Below are 27,835 nucleotides of genomic sequence, written 5' to 3' on the forward strand. Positions count from 1 at the left end.
ATGGCCTCGCTGGCCGCGGCCGAGCCCCCCGCCCCACGGGCGGCCTCCCGCTCCCCGGGGCTCGGCCCCTCTCGCAGCGGCAGTGAGAGGCGCTCGAACGCTGCGGACCCCGCTCAGGTGAGCTCTGCCGCGGGCAGGGGCACCTCCAGCCCCGGTGCTGGCCCGACCCCTGCCCAGTCCGGCCCGGTCATGCCATATGCCCTGTGCCCTGTCCTGCCCTGTGCCCTGCCCTGCCCTCTGCCTTGTGCCTTGTGCCCTGCCCTGCCTTGTGCCCTGCCCTGCCTTGTGCCCTGCCCTGTGCCCTGCCCTGTGCCCGGCCCTGCCCGGCCCTGCCCTGCCCTCTGCCTTGTGCCCTGCCCTGCCTTGTGCCCTGCCCTGTGCCCTGCCCTGTGCCCTGCCAGGCCCTGCTCAGCCCTGCCCTGCCCTGCCCTGTGCCCTGCCCTGCCCTGCTCTGTGCCCTGCCCTGCCCCTTGTCCTGCGCCCAACCCTGCCCGGCCCTGCCCTGCCCTGTGCCCTGCCAGGCCCTGCTCAGCCCTGCCCTGCCCTCCCCTGCCCTGCCCTGTGCCCTGCCAGGCCCTGCTCAGCCCTGCCCTGCCCTGCCCTGCTCTGTGCCCTGCCCTGCCCCGTGTCCTGCGCCCAACCCTGCCCTGCCCTGCCCTGCCCGGCCCTGCCCTGCCAGGCCCTGCTCAGCCCTGCCCTGCTCAGCCCTGCTCTGTGCCCTGCCCTGCCCTGTGCCCTGCACCCTACCCTGCCCGGCCCTGCCCTGCCCTGCCCCGTGCCCTGCCCTGCCCTGCCCTGCCCCGTGCCCTGCCCTGCCCTGCCCTGCCCTGTGCCCTGCCCTGCCCTGTGCCCTGCTCAGCCCGGCCCTGCGTCTTTCTCGGACCTGGAACAAACCCCGATGTGTGTTTGTATTTACCCATCCCTGAGTAAATTCATGTTGGTTTAACGCCACCATTTCACATTTTAAATGCCTTAAAAACAAAATTTAAAAATCGATTTAAAAAAAAAAAGGTTAAAAAGGTTAAAAGTGTTGCTTTTTCAGGATGCACAGTCGAGGTCAGTGGATTTGAATCACGTCATCGCACTACTCGGAGATTCGGGCTCAGTGAGTAACCCTGCTTCCTTGCTGTCTCTGTTACACACGTGGTAATGGGGTTTTGACAAATTTTTTGTTCAGTAACTTTACCACCCACCCTGAATAAACTCAGATGGGTTTATTATATCCAACACAAGTGGCTGGAGCTACAGAGCACAAAGATGAGTATTTCTTCTGATATTTGAATGCTTCTAAAGATGATAATTGTTATTTTTAAAAATGTTGTCAATTATTGATTTTTGTTTAAAAAATACATAGAGAAAGAGAAGATCACACAGGAACTTAAAAAAAAAGACAAAGGCATGAGCATTCAAAAACTAGACATGCAGAATTTCTAGCATATTTTAGAATTTTAGAGTACTGAAACCTATAGCCGGGAAATAGATGTACATATAACCTTATTAAAAGTATGCCATGAATTTATGTAATTGCCCAAGTTAACTGCTAACAGTTCTCCAGGGAGATGATCTTAAATGAAGGTGAAATATACAAAGGTCAATGTTGAAGAATAAATACAACTACCTACGCATACAGGAGTAGCATCATCTCTCATGGGCTTTCACAGATGATTTTTAGTCTCCACAAGATGATTTGGCAGATTAAACTCACTAAGCCATCAAATAATTTTGATCCAAAATATGGATAATTTATGCTCTTAAACAAGGACCTGATTTAACCTAGCACATTTTAAATTAATGCCCCACAGAGAAGTAGTTATTTCTTACCTCTTCCCCTTTTTTATTACAGAGCTCATATAATAAACTTACTGAATGAAGGAAGACTGCCATATGTTATTGTTTACTGCTTCTGTAGATATAATATGTAGATATGATAAAATTCCTGTAGGATTCTGGGCTTGTAGAGTCCTGAAACAACTTCCTGGCCTGCCTCAAGTTGCAGGTGCTCAGGAGAGCCGAAATGAAAGCTGCACATCACTGACACAGCCTGACATATCCTCACTTCAGTTGTTTTCAGCTTTGGATTTGAAGGCTGTTTCCTAGTGGTGTAGAGCACTCTAAGCCATGTAGATCTACATGCTTACACATTTATGTTGTGTGTAACATAGGTTTGGTCTTCTTAGCTGCTTTACAAAGAATCACAAAGAATTTAAGAGAAAGAGTCAACACGTTTGAACAGGAGTTTTTGAAAGCCTCTTCAGTTACAAGAGAACAGACTTCATACCTAGAAATGAGGGCTTCATCATGGAGTTAATCCTCCTTCAAAGCACTTTGAGAATTTTGTTGTGTCTTGTAAACTTTCAAATCTGGTTTCCATTTTCATTTAAACTTAAAGGGGCATAAACAATCATTTAAGGTTCTTGGGAAAACTGCAATTAAAACCGGTTTTTCATTCTTTTATTTAAGAAAGATTTGGAAGAAGAGCAGCTGAAAACTCTGAAGAAGGTAGTCAAGCATTTTGAAAATGGATTTGTATCCTTTTTGCCACTTTAGAATTCTAAAGTCATGGTGTTTTCTGTATGATAATAGTCTGAGTTTTCAGTAAAGCATTTGATGCTGTACTGTGCTTCCCTGTGGAGAATAGGGATATGCATTCTCATCACTGGCCTCCTTGTGTGCACACAGCCAAGGTTGGCAGATTGACAAGATTCTTGGATATTCGATTCATTTGTCACAAATTTCAATAGAAGGTTCTCACCTCTACAGTGGCTGAAAGTGTCCAAAATGTAACTGGTGTATTTTAAACTCAGAACAGAAGAGCATAATAATTGCCACTACCTAAAAAACAGCAGATAAAATAGCAAGATAAAAGAGACTTCCAGTAAGGAGACATTTTAAAGAAAGATGAAGTCAGACTAATTTATCTGAAACCTTTTTTCATATTTACAGTACAAACTGAAAGGTTTCAATAATAAGAAGTACTAAGGAGGGTGTTGGTATGTGGAAAAATGTTATTCATTTCATACAGTTCAGATAACTGCACAGTGATTTAAGGCATCACATTACAACTGAGTTGTGTACTTCAAGGCACTTTCTGTGAGTCATTGGATTGGTAGTAACTTCTCAGTCTCAATTCAGCCTTGATTTTGTGCCTCTACCCTTAAATTAAGTAATCTCCATATGTATTTGGGTCCAGATTTTCAAATTTCAGTTAGTCACTTGGGACTAGAGGAGAAAGCAATTCAAATATCACAAGGCTGTCTCAGAATTTAGGTAGGTAAATCTGACATTGTGATGTAAAAGCTTTTCATCCTCCATTTTTAGAAATTTAGTGCTGAGCATCCAGTGAGTTCAGCTGAGAAGACACCTAAATCAGATTTGCAAAAGTTATACTTATGTAAAAGTAAGGCTGCTTCGAAAAGCTTAAGTATTGACTCACATACTTCTTTTAAAACACCTAACTTTGTAAATATTGGTCTTCTGTTTTCTTGGCTGTGTCTTTGAAGTCTGATGAGCACAGTTTTCAGCTTTTTCTGCTGATTCATAGTGGTACAGATGATTTTATTTCCTTAATTTCACGTTAAAAGCCCCTTAAGGATATTGCACAAATTACTGACATTCTTAACCTGTGTGCAGACAAAATGTATGATCAAGAAGCTTTCACTGAGCCTTTATGTGAACTTATTAAACTGTTTGGGTAAGTACCTCAGCCCCTCTTTTAGAGTTTTAAATACTGCTTATTAACAGGTTTATATATTTTCTAAGGAAACTGTCATATTCATGCAGCATTTACCTACAAAGTACCTGTAACTGCAAGGTATCCATTGGATCATCCTTTTTATCAAATGTTTTTTACTTGTGTGCAGTTTCTGGTGACATGGATGAGGTTCCTATTTTAACAGTTCAGTATCTGTGCAGTTAGATGTTACAGAATTCAAAACTGTGTTGTACTGGGCCCCAGCTTGCTTGGAAGTGAGGTTCCCCAGGGTCTCTTATTGCCCAAGTCAATCTGGGACTGCTGGCCTCAAAGGATTCGGCAGCTGAGTGGTACTGAGGTGTGTTTTGCTGTTTCAGACAAGCTCTTAAGTGAGTTTAAAAACTTAGGGTGACACAAAGACATTCTAATACCTGAAGGTAAGCATTACAAAATGACAAGCCATATTACAGGGGAGAATGAATGTCAACAGGATTTATATTTATTTTTAAAATGTATTGCATGAACTTTTGGGCATCTTTGTTGTCATACTGTATTTCAAGTAATCTGTAGAATAGAATTTAGGTGTTATCCACACTTGTCAGATGTTTCCTCTTCAATAATTCAGTCAAGTTATTTATGGTATGCTAGTAGCTACAGTTACTCCTGTATTTAATTTCATTTCAGGAGAATAAGGAAGAAAAAAAAAAACCTGTGCATAGTAAAACAGATATTCAGATAAATTTTTAGATAGCTTCCTCTCAACCGTTAGGTTTAATAAACACAGAACTTCTCAGCTGAATCTTTTAGTTCCCTCAGCACCCTGAGATGTACTGTTTTTCTTTGCTGCCACACAGTGGGGAATGAGTAGGTACATCATGGAGTTTAATTGTCTTTGGTGTTTGCTAGAAGCATGATAAAACTGAGAATGAGTGTATAAAGTCAATAAAATGTATCTGTGAGATTTTTCCTCTTTTAGAGCAGTTCAGCACTAATTGTGGTTTCTGCAATGAATATGTTTTGGAAAATTGCACCCTTGGGTTTTGCTTTAATTTCTGTACTATGGAAATTCAACGACAATTCCCTACTACTTCATATGACAGAGGAGCCTTTTTTAGGATTCAGTTTCAGATACATTAATTTCTCCAGTAAAATAGTAAAATAGTCCAGTCTTTTGTAGCTGCTTCTGTTTACCTGTCTTCTTCCCATTTTCTTTTTTTCTAATGTCTTTTTTCTTCCTCCCCTGCCTCTCCCAGCATTTATTTCATTGTTTGTTCTCTGCTTCCTTTTCCTCTGGTAGTGTTTACAGAGGTAAACTTACTGGAAAGCTGCTTCCACAGTATGTACTGCAGAGACCCTAGCATAACATTGTAATGTTTAGACAGTTTTTAGCACTTACACGTTTATGTCCTGAGTATTTTGAATATGTTATTGAGTATTTATTAATATCCTGTTTTTAAAAAGAAATTTGTTATTGTGCTATTTGGAGTCCATTTATTGGGTTTACTTTTATCCATTTCAAGAAGTCTTGCCCAGAGATAGGATCCCTTTTTTCCACCTCTGCACATGTCTATGCATAGCCTAGCTCTGTAATAGCCTGATAGTGCCTAGGTTCTAGGATTTAGTCTTCCACATTTAAATTACATTTGTTTATTCATCATGTCTTGTTGCATCATATTTGAATTATTAAAATATTATCTATGAACATGTGCCACTAATTACCAACATGTAATTGCAGATTATGAAGCTTTCAGTGTAGAATCAGCATTGCAAAGAGTGCATTCATCCTAGAAAATGTGTCCTTATCTGAAAAACTTGTCAAGGAAGAAGAGAAGAGCTACTGAACTTTTCTGGTGACTTCATTAACTATTACATAGTTGTAATATTTTTAATTTCATTTTGCAGGTTACCATTTCAAAAAAGGAAATCATCTGATGAAGCAAACTATTCCGTTGAAGTTTCACAATCCATTACACAACTGGGTGAGTGTAACCTGATACGCCACAATAAAATTATTATTATGCCACAATAAAATCAACTGTATTATTAGCATGATTTTAATTTACTGTTACTCCTTAGTAAATGGAGGTAATTTCTTTAAATTATTCATTCAATCCTCTGTGTTTTTTCATGTTAGAGACAATTTTTACTTTGCTCTGCAGCTAACCTGAAGATTAGCCTGCAGAATTACCTATTTGCCAATGTCAAAAGCTACATGAGAAAATGTTATCAGTGCACATGAAGAAGTAAACGTGTATCTAGCCTGTTCCATTTCATTTTGATCTGAGAAACGGGGGTGTCACTGTAAACACTGAAACCTGGGATGCCAGGAACATATATCCTTCCTGCTTCTATGCTCTTTTTATTTCATATCATATCTGCTTAGAAGAGTTTCTAATGGCTTGGTAGTGATGACAGCAGCTTAGTGTTAGTAGCTTTCCTCAGAATTCCCCAACTTCTGGAATACCATGCAGTGCTGTAGAAGTGTCTGTAGCCATAAAGCAGAGAAGGTAACTTTTTGATTAAACTTAGGCTACTCTTCTAAGATGCCTTTGTCATCTCCAGTGTGGGAGTCACTGCCTCTTGAATATTTTGTAATGAAACTTTGCATGCAATTACAAATTTGTAGGTAATAATAAGTGCTGTAAAAAGAAGAACACTGTGTTAAGAATACTTTCTAAGAAGTTATAAAGTCTGTTAATTACATTTATTTCTCTTTCTGACAGGTTACTTGATGAGCATACAAAGCTCTCAGGTTAGAATACAAATCTGTAAGAGTGTTGTTAATTTTTTTAATACGGAGCTACCAGGAAAACTACTTTCAGGTAAAGCAGGGTGTTTTTATTTTTTAATGATCCCAACTATTTTGAAATGCCTCTTTTAATTAGCTATTTATTAGTTTTTCTTTATAACTATGGTTACTGTATCTCATATATTAAATATATAACATTGGCAAATACATAATTACCATATTTTTATAGAGGTGCATATTCTAAATCTGAAATAAGTTCATCAATGTACAAGGAATTAATTATTGCACTTACAAAATTATCATTAAATAGCATCCAGAAAATGTGAAGTGATACAAGATCTCTGAAATCTGGGTAATGGAGGGGAAAAAAAAAGTAGTTAGGATCAGAATTATAAGAAGGGAAATGTAGTTTTCAGGTTTTTATATGTAGCCTGGAAAGAAGCAGCTTTGCTTTCACTTGTGTTGTGAGGGATAGATCTGAATCCATTTAAATTTGTTTGAGTTCATATTATATGGACACCTTTGACCGTGGGTTTGAATAAATGGTGTGACTTATCTCTGCAGAAGGAGGCATGATCAGAATCCACCATTATATAATCCCTTTGACTCTTAGGATGGTGCCAGAGACTGTGGTCAGGTGAAGTCAGTCATGGATCCCTCCCAGAGGGGCACAGCATCCTGTGCTCTGAGACCACACTGTCTCTATAGGCAGCCAACCTCGAGTCAATATTGCCACAGTGTGGCTCGGGAGGGCAGGTCAAGGAGCATGCTTGATGTCACTGTGCTCCCCTGCTGTATTTCTGCAGTGGGGCACTAATCCTGTGCCCTTTTACAAGTTTTCATCTATTTTAGGAGGCCTAAAGAAGCTGCTGCTACTACAACACTTTCAAAATTCTACAAATGGGAAAGCATGCAAATCTGTTTTGACCTTGCAAACAAGACTCAAATCCTGCATGTAGCTATGTGTGCATTTAGTTCTGTATCTGTAAATAATTCCATCAGGATAAATGAATGTTATTGAGCAATTTTGTTTTTCTTCTTCCAATTTAGAAAATAGGATATGTTATCTTGAAATGAAGAATGTGTTTCAGTCTGATTTTTTAAGTCAAATATTTCATTTCGAAGCATATATGTACATCTTGCCAAAGTCTGACCCTGCAGAGTTCTCTTATCTGTAAAGTAATATCAACTTTGAGCCTATCAGAGTGTGTGCTTAGTTAAACTTCATTTCACCATGTGAATTATCTGTATTTATCAATTTGTACTTTATGAAATTTTATATATATATATATATATAGTGTGTATATACACATATATATGTATTTAAGCTGCTTAAAATAAGCTTTGCTTTCGTGAGTTATCATAATATGAGAATAAATATGAATTTATTTTCTCCATGCTTCACCTTCCCCATAATTTAGCAATGAAATACAGATTTGCATATGCGTGGACAAAAGTAAAAAAGTTGACACATTAGAAAGTCAAGCTTGTAAATCAAAGTTTGGATTCACCTATTTTAAGTAATATGATGATAGAATGCAATAATTCTCTAGTCAACAGACTACTGAAGAGAACTAGGTTACTGATGACTGAAGAAAGTTTTTCACTTCTATAGCCCTGCTTTTACTTTCATTGTCTAAATTCTAAGCAAGTAATTTGTTTCTATAGCATTGAAATCTGCTTGAGGGTGAGTCAGTTGGATGTTTTATAGGCACTATTCAGATATAAGAAAAGCAGCTCTTGTGTATTGGATTGTTTTTCTTAACTGCTTGAAATATGATACTTGATTTTCAATCCTTTCAGTATGAACAGTTTATGAAGTAATCAAAATTCTGGGGTTTTACTGCATTTAATTTTACTGCAATTTACTGCATTTTAATTAAAGCTACTGTATGTACAGGTTACCAGCCAACAAGTCCAAACTATAAAATCCGGATGGCTGAAATAGGAGGATTAGCAGAAATTCTTGTTTTGTCACTAACATTAGTTGAAAATCAACTTACTGAGAAGTTGTGGGTACTTAAAGCTCTCCAGCATCTTTCCATCTCTGGTTAGTACAAACTGTTCTTTCAATAATCTTATTACCATTGATCTTGATAATTTGTTCTTTGAACATGCCTGAAACAATTACTGACCTATAGAGAATTAATTACTGTGATTTACATAATTTCAGGAGAAAGTTGTGAACAAATGGTGAACGTCCAAGGAGCCAGGAGGCTTTGTTTGTGTCTGAATGGTGCTGATCCCTCAGGACAGCTGCTGTTCCGTTCCTCAGATATCCTATGGAACCTGCTAGAAAAAGTCTCAAAAGAAGAAGTTGTTAATCAACTCAGAAGCTTGGAATGTGTACAGTAAGTACAGGGAGCATTTAATGCATTACTTTTGTCATTGTGGAGACATCTGGAGCATTCTGTTGTGTAGCATTTTGTTGGAAATTAACTGATAGAAATGCAAATGGATCTCTGATTAGATCCTCGTTAAGATTTCATTATTAAGATAGTAGTTGCTGTTACAGGGCAAGAGCAAGGTGCTCTGCTGCATAGTGCAGGAGGAATAGCTCTATCTATTGCTTTGTACAATAGAAGAGTTAAGTGCATCATTTTGAAGCTCCCACATTAGGCATAACAGGCCAGTATTTCTTCACTATTGAAGTGCTGATGTTACAAAATTACAAGGAATTTCTATGCCATGATATACAAGTTTTATTTCTAGATCCTCTTCTGGAGTAAATAACAGGTTCTTCCTTAGTGAGTTAGACTGTTTTAACTATTTAAGATTAGGCTATTCCTTCTCAATAATCGTTGAGCAATGTCCCATTCCACATTTAGTAAATACTGTGTCTTTATATTAATTAGTTAAAACACAAACAGTGGAAGATGCAATTTTTACTATATGCATCTTGCATCTACGAATAAATGGGATGTCTGGTGGTACCCAAATGAATCCACTTCATAATAAAGTTCATAATAAAGTTTTAAGCTTTTTCTCTTGTAGTTAAACCCCAAGGCTTTGAAAAGTATGATGCTGAATGAGGATTCATATATGTGGAGCTGTCCAACATTAGAATATCAAAGAAAAAGGTAAAATGCATTTCTTTTTCTTTTAAGTGCTTTGAAAGAAGCGTTTGTAGAGCTCGTGTGTGGCTTCCGGCACTGCGATCACCAGCTGCGGAATGACCTCTTGGTGATTGCCACCTTACTAGCTGAAAGCCCTGCAGTACCTCTGATTGTAAGTATTTAGAGTTGTATTCCAGACACTAATACCTTCTTCTTTGCTTTTATAAGCTTGGTATTCTCCCCCATTTGGGTTCTAACATTTATTTCTCCTGTGTCTCCAGTGCTTTTTTCTTTCTTGGATTTGCTGAGCAAGAAAACTTTTTTTCTTTCTGTAGTTGTCTTTACCTCAAAGAGACTTAAAATCTGTAGGTAATTAGCCCAGAATACTATCAACCTTATTTAATTCTTAGAAAATCACATTAACATTATCTATGTGCAAAATTTAATGTTAATTCTTGTATTCTTGTATGGATTCTTGAATATGCCATTCTCCTAAAAAGAGTTTTACACTAAATCTCATTTTTTTGTTTGAAGATGTAACCTATATTCAGATGACTGAAATCCAATGTGTGCCTCATAACTGGGAACAAGAGGGATGTGCAAAAATCAGCTCAGGAGCTCTAAGATTCTGAGAAAATAATTAGGTCCAGTTAATAAGAGGCACATAAATTCTTTTAAAGACTACATCACATAATGCACTACCATGACTTGCCTGAAATGTAGATGACTCATTCTTTTGTAACATTCCAGAATTTTTATGAGAAACTTGCAGAGAAATTAACTTTATATAGAGGTTAATATTGCTTTAGTCTCTTGTTACATTTGAGATTTACAGGTTCAAATGAAGTTGGGACATACAGACTGAATAATTAAGCAATCAGATCCCTGTGGATTAATTGGCTGTTCAGGAATATATTACTTTCCTGTTGAAGAGAAGTTTACCAATTGGCTGTATTACTAAATGAAGATTCCAGACTTTTCATTCAAGCTTGTAATTTAACACCAACTAGTATGAAATGTCTGTTATACAATTGCAGCAACATATTGAATATCTAAAACATTCAAATTGTTTATCTGGCTGTAGAAACAGGGCATTTTATTCCTACAAAGTAAGTAAACCAGATATGTATTTTTAATTCCGTATAATAAAAGGAAGAAAAATTGTTTCTATGCAAAGAAAATATTAAAATAATTTTTAATTTAGGTTTTTTACTCTCAGCCTGCCTAGAGATTTTACAAGGTATAAATATAAGGTGGAAAAAACATTAACATTACTATTTAATACTGCCTTACAGATAATACTATAGCAATTTGCTTCAGAATGTTCCCTTTTCTTCTTAATATACTATCCAAGCAACTTCAGAGAAGTTAGTCTTATATAGTTCACAAATCTGCACAGGAGTCTGAACTTTTGAAAAGGAAAAGTTTTCTCATCACAAGCAAACTGTAAAATTTATGTAGAGTTCATATTGATATCATTATCTTTGTGTTAGGAAAAAACCTGTTTGCTAATTGCTTACCTCAGAAACAACTCTCCTTTGCCTCTAATGTGCTGCAGAGACACCTCCTGGCTTTGGTCCTATCCATAGTTATATTAGACATTATTGTCCTTCTGTTAGCTCTCTGGGAGCTGTGATTTACAAGATTTTATTTCTGAGCTTTTCATATGTAGTATTGTTAAATTCTTCTTCCCCATACATGCAGTTTTCATAGGTACTGATGACCCTGATGTAAAACATGACCAAATGCATTTTAACAAACAGCTCTAAAAACACTGAGAATATTTTTTGTGTTAGATTATAGTAGTGAATACAAATGTTTGGGACTTCCCCACAGAAGTTCAGACTTGTACTGAATGAAGCATGGGTTTAACTAATTGTACCCTTAGGACTGCAGTTAGTTATTGTTGTATAATGTCCAAATGGTTGTTCAATTCTTTGATAAAATTCTGTTTATTCTGCCATAGGATACATTAAATTCTGTGTTCTGAAGAAAAAAGTCATGCCAAAATTAAATCATAAGTCTTAATTTCACTGCAATTTAATTAATGTGTGTTTTTTGAATGCCTATTAGGAAAGTGGATTTGCAAACATCTTAATAGTACTTGCAACATGTACTGAAGGTAAGAGATTCCGTAGTGCATAATTACACAGTTTTTGCTTTTAATTATGATTTTTTTTGTAACTTATCTACCATTTCCATCATAGTTAAACTTCCCAATCCTTTGGTAAAAGGTTTTAAACTTACCTATTCCTACGAGGATTTTGAGATGAAGAAGTTACTATTTAATATAATAGGAATCTTATCTAAAGACCCATCTTCTGCGCAGGTGAGTTGTAACAGAACAGAAATTTTTATTTTTTTTTTTAAAGAAAAAAGAATCATGAGAATATTACTTATCTCTCCATCTACCATAGTACAGTACACTGAAATTCTCTGTTCTCCAAATTAGGAATTAATACATAGCTTCAGACCAAGCCCTGCTGTTGAAAAGTAGCATACAATTTCTATTTTAGAAAGTTACAAACTTAGACCATGCTAGGGAAATTGCTGACAAGTGACTGCAGAGCATTGTTGAAATACACCTGAAGAATATAATAAAATTTAGCAAACCACAATCTCTGGGAAAGCTACAGAATATAAAAAGAGTTTGCCTGTACTTGTAGCATTCATGACATATTTTCTCAATTAAAAATTAATTTTGTTATTGTAGGACAGATAAAGTTGACTCACGCTTTAGATTTTTCTTATTTGCATGTGAAACCTGTAAACTGTCTTTTTCTTTGTCTGGACTCTGCAGCTCTTCAGTGAAAATCATGTGATCCCAGCTTTGCTTTATTATGTAAAACAAAATCAAAGGTCTGCATTTCCTGACTGGTCTGCTGCCCAATATGAAGAATTACAGCTTCATGCACTTGCTGTTTTAGCTTCAGTGGCTCCTGTGTTAGTAGACAAATATTTGTCCTGCCAAGCGAATACTCTTCTCCTTGTGTTTCTAGAATGGTGTATAAGCCAAGGTCAGTGGGTTCTCATGGCTTTCACACACAGGTAACCTCAAAATAGTTCAGCTGAACCTACTTTCCTTAACAGGAAAGGAAAATGTAAAACTCATGATGTCAGAATGGTTCTTTTTCATAGGCCACCTAAGAAACAAATGTTTCCAAAAAACAACAAACCTTTTTTTTCCTACTGAAGGATGAGCTGGTGCCCCTCTCCCTGTGTACCACTATATTGATATTCCTTCAGACAAACACCTCTGTTGTCTGTGTTTTAAGTGAGCCAGGCCCTTCCCTTGTGGCAAGAAGTCCAAGCAGGAATTCCTGCCATGAGACAGGACATGTTAACTCAGAGTCGTACATGGTGAGACAGGTTCCAGACTACAGCTGGCTTCTGGGCATCAGATAAGAGTGTGGGCTAAGCAAAAATAGAACTAAGTGCACTCAGTGTTCCTGCCCAGATTTCTAAGGATAGGTATGTTTCATCCTAAAATTGGTATGTCTTCCTAGCTCTCCTAAGAAATTTCCTAAGAAATTTTTAATTGGGTTGAATGGAGATCAAAAGGTGGATATTAAATGTCATACCAAACATAACATTTTGAGTTTGTAAAACTGCTCATGAACCTAGTAAGGGTAAAAAATGTGTAATAATTTTAAATGTTCACCAAAATGTTACCTTTCTTATGCATGTAAAAAGTGTAGTGCTAAACAAAAAGGCTTATTACTAGATGGTTTTAAACAAGAATAATTTCTAACTTCAGCAGGGTTTGGGGGTTTTTGTTGTTGTGTTTTGGGTTTCTTGGGGTTTATTTTGTTTTGTTTTTATTTTTTCTGAGCACATTCTTCTGAACATAGATTGTGTGCCAAAACCAGTATTGGTTGTGATTGCTCCACAGATCCTTTCTTTGGTCGAGGTAACAGTTTCCATGGAACAGGCGGTCGCGGCACCAAACTCGCGCAAATGCGCTACAGCCTTCGAGTTCTGAGATCTGTTGTGGCCCTTTATAATGATGCTGTGAACAGTAACTTGTGTGACCAGGGAGCAATTAGCCAGCTACTGGGTAAAGCACAGTTTGTATTGCTGTTCTTTAAATAGTACATTTCTGTTGACACTGAGAATGTTCATGTGTTTTTGTGTGCTGTGTTTTTAGTGTGTCCTTCAACAGCTGAAAAACTAAAAAATCCTCAGCCAATTAATCCAAGATGTAACTGATTTGATGTTAATTTTTTTTTCATCTCAATACACATGGAATGAGATAAGCAAACCAGACAGTTTTAAAAGTCTAGATGTTTAATTTCAGAGCAAAAGCTGCCCCTTCTCACTTTATGTTACTGCATTTGGAAGATCTTGTTTTTGTTGTGGCAGTCCCCAGAAACTCCAGCCCATGAGTATTTTTCCACCTAGGTCTATCAGAGTGTTGCTTTCCACAACTCTGCTGTAGCACAGAATAAAAATAATAGCAAGGTACCTTTATATGAACAACATGAAGAAAAATAGCAGAATAAAACTGCTTAATCTCTGCTCCTGCAATTTTAGAGCATTTCTTGTTCAGTAACACATACCTACTGTTAAATTTGGTTTTAAGTTCCAAAATAAGCTGGTTTAAGTTCTTTTCTTACAATATCAGAAAGTTTTCAGTACTCTGTAAGAAACAAAACAGGAAAGATCCTTTGGAATTCAAAGACTGTGTTCTAATAAAAAGCCTAGAAATTAATTATTTTATAGCCTCAGTTCAACTCCAGTGAAAACTCTGTGGGAACCTACAGCTTTTAGTGAAAGTAAAATTATTACTATACCTTACATATCAGAATCAAGTAACTTTTACTCTAGGGGAATTTTGTGTATGAATGCCCTCTTCCACATAGTGGCTCCAAGAGTGACTTTCTCAGCAAAGGTGGTATTTCATGTCTTTCCCACATTTCCACTGTCTGTTCAAACATTTGTGAAGCGGTGGAGTAGAGTGAAGCAGCCAGTTTTTTGTCTTTTTCTAAGAGTTCTTTAATTCCTATCAGTTCCCTGAATTCCTTACACTGGCACAATCTAAGGGGCAGCACAGAGTCTGAGCAAGGGAGAAGTCAGTGCAAGCTGCTGTCTTTAACTCTGTCACCAAGAGTAAAGGCCATGAAACTGCAGCATCAGAGTGCACCACTTGTGGAAGCTATTATTGAAACACAAGAGATAAAACTGAATTTACTTGAAAAATCCTTTCATATAAATTTGAGTTTTGTAAAAAGCAGCAGCTGTAATAGAATTTTGATGTGTGTATAGGGGCCTTCATATATATAAAATATATCCATTCACAGACATCCTAAAGTATGCAGCAGACATATCTAAAGAAAAAGAAAGTATTGCTCTACTGGAAATCCAAGCTGACATATTATTTATTTTGTCTGTTGTCTGTGAGGATGATAACGACAGAAAGGTATGTATCTTTCTACCTTTTACTGTGCAGAAAGTGTCAAAACATATTGTATTTTCTTAAAAGGGAGACTGCTTTTTTGTGTTTTAATTGAAAAGCAGGTGTCAATTGCAGTTCATTGTTAATGAGTCATGTTTCTTGACCCAGCTAAAATATAAAAGCAGTCAGAAATCCACTAGCAAGTGTTGAACCTATTTGATTATTAATTTACATTATTTTGAAATTGATATATGAAAGTGTGTTAAGAAATTAATTAGAACTTTGGAAAAAATGAAAGTCTTTTTTCCTACGTGTACCTCCTGCTCTAACAAGTGGACCAAATTTATTGCAATATAAATATTTACATTTCCCATTTTCCGTTGTATTTTCTTACATGTTTAAATTTAGTAAATATGGCTTTAGAAACATTGCTTTGATTAACATTTCAACAGGAACTATTCAGCTGTGAAGGAATTGATATTCTCGTCTCATACTTAAAGATGGATCCAACGAGGTTATGTAGTGGAATAGGCCACAATTGTCTCCTCCTCAGTGCCCTGGACTGCTTGTGGTTAGTGAAGTATTTTAGCAGCAGTAACTTGGAAAAATGTCAAGTCTTGCATTTTTTCTGCAATGCTATGACCTTTCTCTGCATATGTAGGCCTTTCTTCTGTTTATAGTGTATAAAAATTCTTCATAAAATTTGACTAATTAAAAATTATGCAAAAGAAATGAAATACACTGCATGTAAGATTTTCTAAATATGTATTCAGTGTGACAACCTCACTCCCCACACAGAGTGACCTCCTGACATGCAGAGTTACTCAAGACTTTCTAAGAGAGGCATATGGTTAGAGTCTGTAAATAAGTTTAGAGAGGTAAACAGCAGGCAAGAATAGACCAATATTAGCAAAAACCTATGTAAACATAAGAATTGTCTGTAAACTGGCTATATTGGGCTAAAAATATTTTAAAGATTGCCAGTACATGGGAGGAAAATAAAAATTTTGTTTTAAGGCAGAGGTTGATAAATACATTAAAAATCAAATATGTTTGCTGGGAAAAAATACTGATGCAGGAGATCTCTAGTTTCTCTGTTAATGACCATAGCAGAGGAAATAAAGGAGCAACAGCAACATGAACGCTGACTTTATGATCGTTTTAATCTGGGAGAAGCAAACTGTTGCCAAAAAAAGTATTGCTTGACTCACCCCCTTGTTTTTGCTGGCAGAAATACTCATGCAGCCCTACAATAAATCAAATTAGGGACATAACCTGGTTAAATTTCAAACTCGTTTGCTGAGTTAGTTTCAGTTTAAATACATATTCCAATTGATTGAGAGCCTGCCAAATTTGTCAGGCTGCTTCAAGGAAGGTGTGCCACCTGCAGGAGAAGAAAGAGCAGTCAAGCAGGTATATTTAGTTATAGGTGTAAATGAAAGGCACGTGAAACATGATTTTTCTGCTCCCTGAATATTGCATACCAAATGGTATGAAATTCAGTAAAATAAATCTGATGATTGTAGAATGTTCAGAATCATAAAAGTTTTTCTACATAAGGGATATTATTTCTGTTTAAGGTCCTGTGTCATTGGATGTTTCATTGCAGAGGAATCCTTTATTGAGAAGCAGGGTGTTTTTCTCCTTCTGGATTTGTTGGCAGTAGGTATTTTTATTACTGGTTTTGTAGAATGAAAGAGTAGGAAAACAACATGGCAAATTTTGTTATTTTTGTTGCAGTATCTCCTAAGACCGGTATGATACAAAAAACCCAACCAAACAAAACCAAAAAAACAAACAGAAACCAACACAAACAAAAAAAACCCAAGTATATTTAACTGCCTGAGAGATACCCAGATATCTGCTCAGAAATTATTGTATAGGTTTTCCCTGTATCTTTTTTTTCTTTTTTTTTAATACGTATTTGACAGAGGGAGTTTTTATTTTAACAAAATTATACTATTTTTGAAAAGAAAACCCAAACTTTGCTCTCAGTTTGGATGACATCTCTCTTTAGAAAAGCATTTCAGTTCTTCATATTGAAGTTAATAAGAGCACTTGATGGCTTTAACAGTTTTTATGTTTGAAGTTACCTTGCACATATGCATTGTGTGTATAGCTACTTCTGTGGATCTTGGACGTGGAGCTGGCACAGACATCTCAACTCTTAGGAAATAAAAATGCACCTTCCTTGGGTCGTTCTCTCCTCATTCACACTGGTTGTGCTGTCAGCCCCTGATGTTCTTGCAGTGCAAGGCTGCAGACCCTCAGAACAGCAGAATCATAGAATGGCCTGGGTTGGAAGGGACCTTAAACATCACCCAGTTCCAGCTCCCCTGGCCATGGGCAGGGCCACCTTCCACTAGAGCAGGTTGCTCAAAGCCACCTCCAGCCTGTCCTATCCAGCCTTCAGGGTTGGGACACCCACAGCTTTCCTGGGCAAGCTGTTCCAGTCCCTCATCAGCCGCAAAGGAAGGAATTTTTTCCCAATATTTAATCTAAACTGACCCTTTCTCAGTTTGAAGCCCTTGCCTCCTCTCAGCTGCTGCCAAAAGATCTGGCCACAAAAGAGAAGGTGTGCTGTGAGGTACTGCTCAGCCTCTGCCTTCAGAGTGCTGTTTCTTACAACAATAAACCTTGGTAACAGCATATGATCCTGGAGCCACACACAGGAATGCATCTTATATGATCCTATCCTCATGTTCCTTGATTTATGGAACTTTGCATAGCAGGATAACAGAAACTTTAAGGATGTACAAGCTTATACACTAATTTTGTGCAAATACTAGTGATTAAAAGCTTGCAGTTACTTGATTTCATAGTACACAATTTCTCAGAAAGAAGACATCAATGTATTTTGAACAGTTTAAAACTTTATTTACTTTATCCTTGATGAAGGTAAGGGACAACAACCTGTGCAATATAATTCTTGGAATCTTGGTTGAATTTTCTGACAACCCTAAAACCGTTTTGCACATGAGTATCTGGCGAGGGAAGAGAGACCGAACAGCAGCAAACGTTCTTGTGCAGTTATGGAGACAGGAGGAGCAGGATTTGGGAGTCAAACGTGATCAAAATGGAAAGATTGTTGGTAAGTTTTGTGATGCACGTGGAACTGTGAGCAGTCCAGTAAAATAATGACATTCTTTGCTCTTGTAGTCTGAATTCTGATGACAGTAAATAACATCATTTATAACTTTACACTATAATTCTTACCAAACCTAAAATATCTTCAGTTTCATTTATTTTTTATTTCATTTTAGTTATTCATTTATTTTCATTTTATTCTGGCCACTATATGGCATTTTCTAGATCAGCTGGGAATGGACCAAGTATTGAACAGAACAATGACCAACTTTTCTAATGCTAGACAGTTGAACTGCTTAATTTCTTCTACGAAAGGCATTTTATTTTGTTCTATGTTGTAAAAAGAAGTGAGTGCTGTTCTCACAAATTTTTAGTCATGCTGATTAAAATTTCCTGACCCAGATTATGTTCAACTCTTGGCCAAACAATCAAAATTATTTACATGGTGTCTACAAAGTAAGATGGATTTCCTCTAAGTTTGGGATCATACTACTACTTCATTCTTCTACTCTGGTTTTGTGTTTTTGTATTAGACCCCAAGAGACCTGTTATTACCAGCTTCCAGAGACAGCAAAAGGTCATTCCAGTGCCTGCCTGCTGTCCCAGTTTTTCCGTCATGGAAATTTCAGAGAGCATACGGGCAAAAATTTATTCATTATTTTGGAAGCTAGGTAAGACAAATGAGTTGCCTTGTTAGTGTCATATTTGTTATTAAACTGAACTTATAAATAAAGTTTCCATGAATAAAAAAACGAAAGTCAAAGAAAACATGATTCAGCATCAGTACTCTCTAATTGATAGATGCTTGGTCATTATGGTTTTTTTTTAGAGTCCCTCCTTATTAGGATTTTAAGACTTTCCCACTACTTTGCTGCCCCTACCACCAGGAAGAATTTTCTTAGGACTAAACCTAAAATTTGCTTGAAATTCTCTGCAATTTATTTTCCTACACACAATATCACTTTCATATATTTTAGTACTCGTACATTTATTTCTCTAGATTGAGAAAGATATTACTCATTGATTGCATTTTCTAACATAATCTCTTGTTATTCTTGTTTTTTCTGTAGTCTTTCCAATTGAATCAAATTCTTCTTGGTCTGTAGTGTACCAAAGCTGAACACAGTACTCCAACAGAAGCCTCACAGCCATACAGAGTTTATTTACACATCTTGTAAATAAACATTCAGACATAAATGTAACAGTAGCTGTATTCCTGGTGCCATGATATTGTTTGCTCATTCAACTTAGGATGTTGTACAGGTGGCTATTCCTGTAGAGTAGAATGTTCCATTTGTCCTTACTGAATTAAATTCTGTGGTTTTAGATAGTTTTTCAGAGTGGCAAGATTAATTTGCATTTTAATATTTACTTTCAAAGTGTGGCAGTCCCTCTTAATTTTTCATTGTTTGTACACTGAATATGAATACTCATTATACCCTTGTCTTAAAACCTAGACTGAATTCAAGATAAGTGATAAATTCTTCCACATCCATGAGATTTTTTTTTCTGTCTGCAGACAAAAGTTGGGTCTTAGTTTTCAGTAATTCATGTGGATATTAATTTTTTTTCTGTTAATATTTAGCTGCATAAACATTATCTAATTATTTGTTTCAGGGTTTTTTTTAGGCTTATTTTTGTTTTCATGTCCATCCTCTGCAAGATCAAAGATAATTAGTAATTGCTCTGAGATTGCTTGCCAGACCTCTGCTTTACCTAGAGAATGAGCTGGTTTGAAAACATCCTTAGTTTCTCTAATAATCTATAGTTACTTGCTTCTCTGTTGTAGGAGCTCCAGGCTCCTACTAATTTTAGTAATGTTAATTATATTGAATGTTGAATCACAGCTGGATTCTTTACTAAAATAAAAAGGCATAAGATTTTCTTTCAGCTTGCTTCTATATTCACAGATAACCCTCCATGTTAGTTATATACATAGTACTGTCTCCTGTGAAGTACTGAAATTATATGAAATTTGACAATAACATATGGACATATTTTATATTCTTTTATCAGCAACTTCCTGGGTTGCTCCATAACAGCCTGGAAACTAGAAAAGCATTAGTGCTAAATGGTCTTTATTTACAGTATTTCTTAGCTTCAAAACATGATGTAATTATACTCCAGGTAGATGCTACTTTCCCAGTTATCACACAGATGATATGATGAAGTCCAGAAAGATTTGATACTTGATAGACTATATTTACATTTTTTTAATTAAGTGCCATTATCCTTCAGTGTGCAAAAAACCAAATGAAGCATAGTCTCAGCAACCATACTTCCCTACCTTATTCTTTTCCACATACTGGGAACATTTTGTAAAAATGGAGTCATGATGCTCAAGGCATTATGCTAAAGACAATAATCTACAAGAAGGAGGGACACCCTCATTTCACAGCTTTGGAACAAAGCACTAGTATAATTTTCCTGTTGGCTAATTCACAGTTAAAGCAAACTTTATGTGCTGAACTGCTGCTGTAGAACCTGTGATCAGTAGACTCAGCTGTTTGTCTGCTTTAATAGAAATCAAACTCTTACCACAAAAGTGTAATATCCAAATGATTGGAAGGCTGACAGAGCCATTAATAAGTAAAGATTTTAGTACAGAGTGAGTATTATAGAGAAACAGGGGGTTTTTGTCAGCAAAAAATGCTCAGGATCAAAAGTGACTGCCTGATGTATGTATGATGAAGATTTTACATGTGTTTATATGACAAATAAGGTTTTTAGAATATTATATTTTAAGATCAATTCACCATACTGATGTGATTAATATTCTTTTAGGTTTTGAAAATTTACCTGGCTTATCTGCTAAGGACGTTGTTACACTTGCTATTATACAACATTATATTGACTTTAAAGTGAGTATAGTTCAAGCAAATAATACTATTGTACCTGCATTCCCAAAAATAGCAAGTATATCTCAGGACACAGCAAAAAAACAACCCTTCAAAAGCTATCCCCTATGTCACAAGGCACCTATAATTTTACATAGTGAAGCCAGTATTCACCAGCAAAAGAAACAATCCCACCTCCAGCATGGCATCAATCACCATCTTCTTGCTTCATATTGCTACAAATGTTTGTGACCACACAGCAAATAAGACTAGAAACTAATGCTAGTTAAAAATAACTCAGAAAAAAATAGTTTTAACTGTTTGCCAGATCAAGACAGGAATGTGCCAGGAGTAAGAAATTGGGGAAGGACTGGACAGTAGGACTGTGTCCTTGTGTCCTTGCACAGTAAGGTCAGTTTAAGGGGACACTATTAAAAATTACATTAAAACCACATTTTTATAGTTTCCTCTGTGCTTTGCTGTCTTTGTCCCTATGTGCAGTATCCATCCAGCCATCCATCCATCCATCCATCCATCCATCCATCCATCCATCCATCCAGCCATCCATCCATCCATCCATCCATTGTAAAGTTAAGAATGGTCTGCCTATAGGGACTACAGTAGGGTAACAAGCTTTGTGAGAGCTGGAGAACTGTCTTGCTCAAAAAATGCTTTAGTTTATGATAAATTTATGCTTAGGAACAAAGTCTGTGAGAGCTTGCTGTGCTCAGGAAATAGCAAGACTCAGTCTTAGGTTGATAATTCCAACTTCTGTTGATAGCTTGTGTTGCAGTTTGCTCTAATAATGTCTGCAATTTAAGATTTTAAGAAGTAGAAGTAGAACTCAACACTTTGCTCTTGTAAATTGGTAAATTCCTTCAGAATTTCTGTAGTTATCAGCATTCTTGTTGCCCCTCTTTGAATCAAGTTTGGTCTTTGAAAGGCTTAGGGAGGCTTATCATGACTGAATCTGGCATAGTAGTAGTGCAGTCTTACCTTGCATAAAAATTTTAAGAAGTCAAACAAAAATAAGGAGAGATATGGTTGCTCTGTTATTTTGAATAATTGGAACTGAAGAATATGATAAATACTGAATATGGTGTATGTTTCACACACAGGTTGGAGAGGTTTGGAGTGAAATATCTGCTGAAATAAAAGAAGAATTCAGGCCTGTCACATCAGATGAGAGAGCCTTGAAACTTATTTCAGAGGTGTCAGAAAATACTGGAAGAATGGTTCTTGGTCTGCAGAATGAAGCGCTTGAAAGACAACACAACCAGGAAATCAAGGAAGAGAAAAAAATTTACAAGGAAGTAAGACAAAGGAGTATTTAAATAAGGAAAGCCCACCTAAGCTTTTTTTCCCATTCTTATGCAGATTTTCTTATTATATAATGTTGAGAATCCTGTGCCTGAACACTGCTTGAAAAGTTCAAATCTGTCTCAGCAGCCAAATTTTAACTTTAAATTAAATTAGGTTAACCTCAGTCCTCCCAGCTTCTATAAATTCCACAGTATTTAGAGAGTAACATGAAAAAATGAAGCAGCATCATCAATGATGCATCAGCAATGGGGTAATGAGAAATTAACATTATTTTACTATAGAGTTGCACTTGTGTCCATCTGTAGCAGATGACAGTACAAAGTACCTATTACAACTACACCTGCTTCTTAAAATGAAATACAAGTCTCTATTATAAGTTCCCTTGCTGAATATTCACAGGTCTTTATTACTTCAGAAAGTAGGGCTTTGTGCTTCCCAGTATGCTGTGAATGAGAAAGTATAGACATTTTCCAGCTTTGGTTATGAGGCACACATTTCATGGTTTTGCTCATCTGTTGTCTCACCCTCTCCTGCTTTCTAAGAAATAAGGTCATTTGGTCCAGTTGTCTGCAATCTCATGATAGTGATTTTGAGGGATTGTCCTGCATTATTATGACAGCACTTTTGTCACCTGAACTTATTCTATTACTTTTACTCCGCATTTGAGAGTGAGAATATACAGAAGGAACTCCTGAAAGAGCTGGGCCTCATCCAACATACATGTTGGAAGAGAGGAAAATTAGTTTGCACAAAAACCTCTTTGTTTACAAGGGCAGTGCATAAGTGCAGTTTTTAAAGGGCAGGTACTTTACTACATTATTGTCCAGTCTCAGGTGAGAGGGATGAGCTAAGGTAGCCAAAGGGGCAGAGCTGAATGTTCTTTTCAAATGGCACAAGCAATGAAATCAGAAGACATCTGATACCAGCATTGTGTTGCATAAATGCTGTAAATCTCATTTCTATTACAGATCCAAGCTACCCTAGTACAGAAAGAAATGGTAGATAAATCTTGGCAAAATTTCTTGGCTCGGACATCGAACTATGAGGCATTGAAGGTAAGAAACCTCATGGAACAAAAAATTTACAATCGTGATGTTGTTATAATAATTATGAAGTTCCAAACACATTTCTTAATGAATTATAAGGATGTTCAAGTAGAAGTGATAGTAAATTTTATATTCACACAGACATAGAAGAAGTAACCGTGAGATGTATTGGAAAAGTTATACAATCTTTGATTCTTCTGACTACAACCACAAATTGGGGATCAGCATTGTCACTTGCAATTGAGGAGTGGGTGTATATATGTGTTTTTCTTCTAAAACTGCTGAAACTATGAGTCTGTTTGTTCTTACTTTTCTTTATTTTTTCTAATTCTTCATTCTCTTTTTTAGAACAGCAAACATCTTTCAAGATGGGAAATATTTTATGATGAAAGGAGTTTCTTCTAGCAATATTGTCACTTTCCCAAAACAACGTAAAAATATTAGGGTCCTGGTTTGGCAACCAGACTAAGTTGGAAAATGAATGAAATCAGACTTAAAAGAAAAGCTTTTGCAGATAAATTTAATTTTTCTTCATTTCCCAAAGGACTTGCAAAGGAGAACAATTTTCTTTCTATGCAAGCGTCTTCCTGGCCTGTGGAAAGATGTATACTAGAATTAGAAATTAAAAAGGGACAGAACAACTACAGACTCATTAGTTTTAACTGAGTTAAACTGAGAAGCAGTTTTAGGCACATGGGGAGGAAGGAGGTTGGTATAGACTGTCAAGAATTTACCAAGGACAAATCATGCCTTGCCAATACTGCTGCGTTCTGTGATAAAATTATTTGTTCTGGAAAAAGAGGAAGGGGATGCCTATTCCCTTGGCTTTAGCAAGGTTTTCAGCATGGTTCTGTGTAGCATTTGTGGTCAAAATGGGAATACACGGAGTAGATTACATACAGGTCAACTGCAAGCTGTGGGAAAAACTGGCTGGATTGATGGGCTCTAAAGGACAGTGGTCAGTGATTGAAGTTTCAGTAGTGGTCAGTTTTGAGTTATATTCCTCTGAGTTAATTATAGGGTTGATAATACAATGTTGATTTAACATTTTTATTAGTGACTTGGATCTTGAATCAGTATCCATCCTCATCAAGTTCAACGTGTAATGCCTCATCCCAGGAACTGTTTAAGGCCAGGTTGGATGGGGCTCTGAGCAACCTGGTTTGGTGTCCCTGCCTATGGCATGGGAGTTGGAACTAGATAAACTTTAAGGTCCTTTCCAACCCAAATCATTCTGTGATTCTGCAGTTCTGTGACACTGAATGGAGGAAGCAGTCCACATGCTGGGAGAAACTGGATGGATGGGCTGACCAAAAGCTCATGAATTTCAGGAAATGAAAATGTGAAGTCATTCACCTGGGATGTATTGAGACTGTGTTGAGATGCCTCAGTAGAGCTGGGTCTGCCTGGAGAGGCAGCTCTGTGCCCTGTCTGGGGTGAAAGCTGAGGCAGCAGTGTGCTCTTGTGGCCACGGAGGCTCGCAGCACCAAGGGCTGCATTGCACAGAGCACACCCTGCAGGTCACAGCAAACAGGGATTCCCTTCCCACCCTTGCACTGCCATGGCCATTTAGTCTGGCTTTGGGTGTTCAGTACAAAAAAGAGTAAAAAGACAGGGGGAAGGTACTTACAATTAGAGGCAAATAGAATTATAACCTGATTTATTTTGTCACGTTGTTTGTATATGTTCAAATGAGTGCAAATGACACAATTAATGTAGATTAAAACTATTTTACCTTTTTTTCTGACTATCTTTAGAAAGCAAAAATGCATCAGAAAACATTAATAGAGGCTTCCAGATCTAAGGCAAAGCTTCACAATGGACCAGAACATTCTACTGATATTCCAAAACTCCATACAACAGTAAGTAATCCTTAATAACACTGTTTTATTTTCATAAATAGGTAAGTGGCTGTATACATGCTGCTGCTTACACTTTCTTTAATAATGTTTATGTTGACAAGCTCCAAGTACATAAGAAAGAATCTGTATCTTCTGCAAATCACCACTTCCCATTCTGACATAGCCTTAGACAAGCACTTGGCCAGAGTGAGATTCAGATCTGCAGATTACTCTGAAAAAGTGTGGGCAAGATGGGCCTTCTGCTATGTGACATGTACCTGTCGTGAGACAGCCATTCATGATAACCTTGCTGAGGTTAAGACCTCCTCCTTTCATTGTTGAGTACATCTGTGCAACCTTTGATACATACATGGAGGTGTCCTTTATCAGTACCATGTCCCTGACTGCCTGGAGATACACCACTTGTTGCATCTGCAGAAACCATTTTGTTCTCATTTCTATCAGTTAATTGGAGTGTGAGAAAATAGAAAGCCTTTGTTAAGATCTAATTCACACCTAACAGCATATTTAGATGTTGAGTTTTGACAAAACATGGGGTAATCCTCAGTTCCAATAAACTGTTTTTGAGCTAACTGGATTATTTCTATGTAAGCATCACAGCTAAGGAGGGTTTAAGGGGGATAGTTTCTTTGTTGCTTATAAGTTACTCTTACATGTGAGGAAAAATGAAAAAAATAAACATGAGGTGCTGTTTTCAAACTTGTATGAAGGTAAGAGATTCTATTTTGGGCTCTCTGGCATGAATAATAATGACAACTAAGGTGGCTGCAAATTGAAAAAGAAAAGAGAAGGTTCATGTTTGAAGTGATGGAGAAGCAAGGAACCTAATAGAAAGCAAGAGGATTGTCTCAGAGTGCTGGACTAGGATTTTTCCCACATTATCTTAAACTTCAGAAAGATATAGAAAGACACATCTGGGAATGCAAGATGAAGTGGGCTGAAACACTTATTTAGGTACTTGCATAAACAATAGTGAGGCTGTTAAACAGCAATATTTTGCAGAAAGTATCTGAAAACTTTTTACATAAGCATGAGTAATCTGGAAATTGTTAGTGGAGAGAAATATATTGTCAGATTTTATTTTAAAGGCTTGAACCTCAAGCTCTGAATGTTCATATCTTAGAGGGAGAGCATTTAAAAAGAAAATACCTTCATGGTTCTACAATCAATATTTCAATAACAGTAGATAAAAACAAGGAGAAGATTAGTCAATTTTGCAGAATAGGTGTATTGAGAAAACAAATGTATCAGCAACATCATATAACATTCCACAGGTACTTTGCTTAGAAGAATTACAAATGACAGACATGGCTGGAAAATTTTTAATGCAACAATCTGCCTAACACTCTCAGCAGGGAGAGATGAAGATTAAGCTAAGATGGTTATTGCAAACCAGTCATGGTCAGCTAATCAAACATGTGAGCTACATGCATGCAAGGAGTTGTATTTTTTTTTCAGTAGGTCATGATTAGAAGACAGAACTGTTACTCAAGGATATTTATTCCAAGACTCCCAACCTATTCAATATAAAGAGTAGTAATGAGTCTGGAAAGGATATGTGTCTTTCAGTCTTGGAGATTTCCTGGAGCAGTAGTTCTATACAATTGCATTTTGAGAGAAAGAGGGCCCGTTCTTTTTTTTTTTTTTCCTTATTTGGAGTAATAAGTAATAATTTATAGTGGAATTCTGAGGTCACAGACTGTGGCTGACATCCTATACGAATCCAAATAACATTGTACAGCAAACTTCTATTGGATAAAGGCTTGATTTTCTTTTTTGCAATTCATAAATCAGACTGGAAGGCAGAAAAGCAAAGCATGTAACAGCACCCACTGAAAAAACACTCTCTCCTTTCTTTTGTATTGATGGAAACAAACTGTGAATTTAGTATAAAGGATAGTTTTAGTGGCCCTCAGAAACCTGAGGGCATCTCCACCAACTGAATAATATTTTCAAAAGGCAGTTCATGATTTAACTCTACTCTCATTTTAAATGCTAGCATGAGAGTTAAGCAATGTATTTATTTTGTATTTCAGGTTGCACCTGGTCGCTGTGTAACTGTGGAAGGGCTTTGTCAGGAAGGGCTGCGGGCTGATACAGACCCTGCTCTTAGAAAGTCCACTGTTGGTAGAGCCATCAGAAACAATCAAAAGAGATAAAACTTTGGACTCAGTCAAGAAAAAATCAGTACCTGTAGAATAGATGCTGTTCAAAGAGTGGTATATTAATACATAGTTACCTCTGTGTAGATACAAGATAAAATCTGTTTTCAATTACTTGAAAAATTGTTTAGAACATCAAAAGAGTAAAATTATATTTTCTCTTAATTATATAATACAGGGATGTTTTATTAATAAAGTCCCCTGTACAGGATGGTACAAAGGTATGTTAGTCTAGTGACTTTGTGTGCTAATATCCACTGTCAACAGGTCCACTATTTTAATTTCCTGACACATTCCATACATTGCAGTTTAAGCATCTCATTGAACAGGGTCATAAATCTTCACATAAACACATTTGATTCTTCATTTTCTTGAATACCATACCCACATGGTTTTTGTCCAAGCCCATTCTGTTTCTGAATTGCCACTTTTAGCATCAGGACTTCTGACATCCAAGTTTTCATCCAAACACTCGCTAAGGAGCTTGTTTGTGCCAGTAGTTTCTCCCAGCCTGTTGGAGAGGCCTGCTGGAATGTCCTTCTCCATTTGGGTTGCTCACAACTCTTTAACTGATCTTACTAATCTAATAATTGTTGGGCTCTTATCCCCGTTGTCTCCAGAAAGAAT

At 37.0% G+C, this 27,835-nt stretch overlaps 1 protein-coding gene across 1 annotated transcript; it reads left to right on the plus strand.

The window, feature by feature from the left end:
• Window positions 1-27,304, plus strand: CFAP69 (cilia and flagella associated protein 69). The gene is made up of 23 exons (XM_058815518.1): window positions 1-117; window positions 1,043-1,105; window positions 2,461-2,526; window positions 3,582-3,691; window positions 5,594-5,670; window positions 6,415-6,513; window positions 8,341-8,490; window positions 8,614-8,791; window positions 9,548-9,668; window positions 11,570-11,618; window positions 11,704-11,825; window positions 12,297-12,513; window positions 13,389-13,553; window positions 14,797-14,915; window positions 15,344-15,462; window positions 16,472-16,553; window positions 17,790-17,982; window positions 18,512-18,649; window positions 20,763-20,839; window positions 21,934-22,128; window positions 23,107-23,193; window positions 24,942-25,046; window positions 27,083-27,304. The coding sequence occupies exons 1-23, from the start codon at window positions 1-3 to the stop codon at window positions 27,203-27,205; spliced, it is 2,772 nt and encodes a 923-aa protein (XP_058671501.1). The 3' UTR covers window positions 27,206-27,304.
• Window positions 27,305-27,835: the final 531 nt, after the last annotated feature.

The sequence above is a fragment of the Ammospiza caudacuta genome, chromosome 1 (assembly GCF_027887145.1).
Source record: "Ammospiza caudacuta isolate bAmmCau1 chromosome 1, bAmmCau1.pri, whole genome shotgun sequence".
Taxonomy (NCBI): Eukaryota; Metazoa; Chordata; class Aves; order Passeriformes; family Passerellidae; genus Ammospiza; species Ammospiza caudacuta.

Coding starts and splice junctions, on each gene's coding strand:
- CFAP69 (XM_058815518.1), top strand. CDS start 1: ATGGCCTCGCTGGCCGCGGCCGAGCCCCCCGCCCCACGGGCGGCCTCC. Junction 12,514..13,388: donor AGAATGGTGTATAAGCCAAG/GTCAGTGGGTTC, acceptor ATTGCTCCACAG/ATCCTTTCTTTGGTCGAGGT. Junction 17,983..18,511: donor TCAAAATGGAAAGATTGTTG/GTAAGTTTTGTG, acceptor TTTTTGTATTAG/ACCCCAAGAGACCTGTTATT.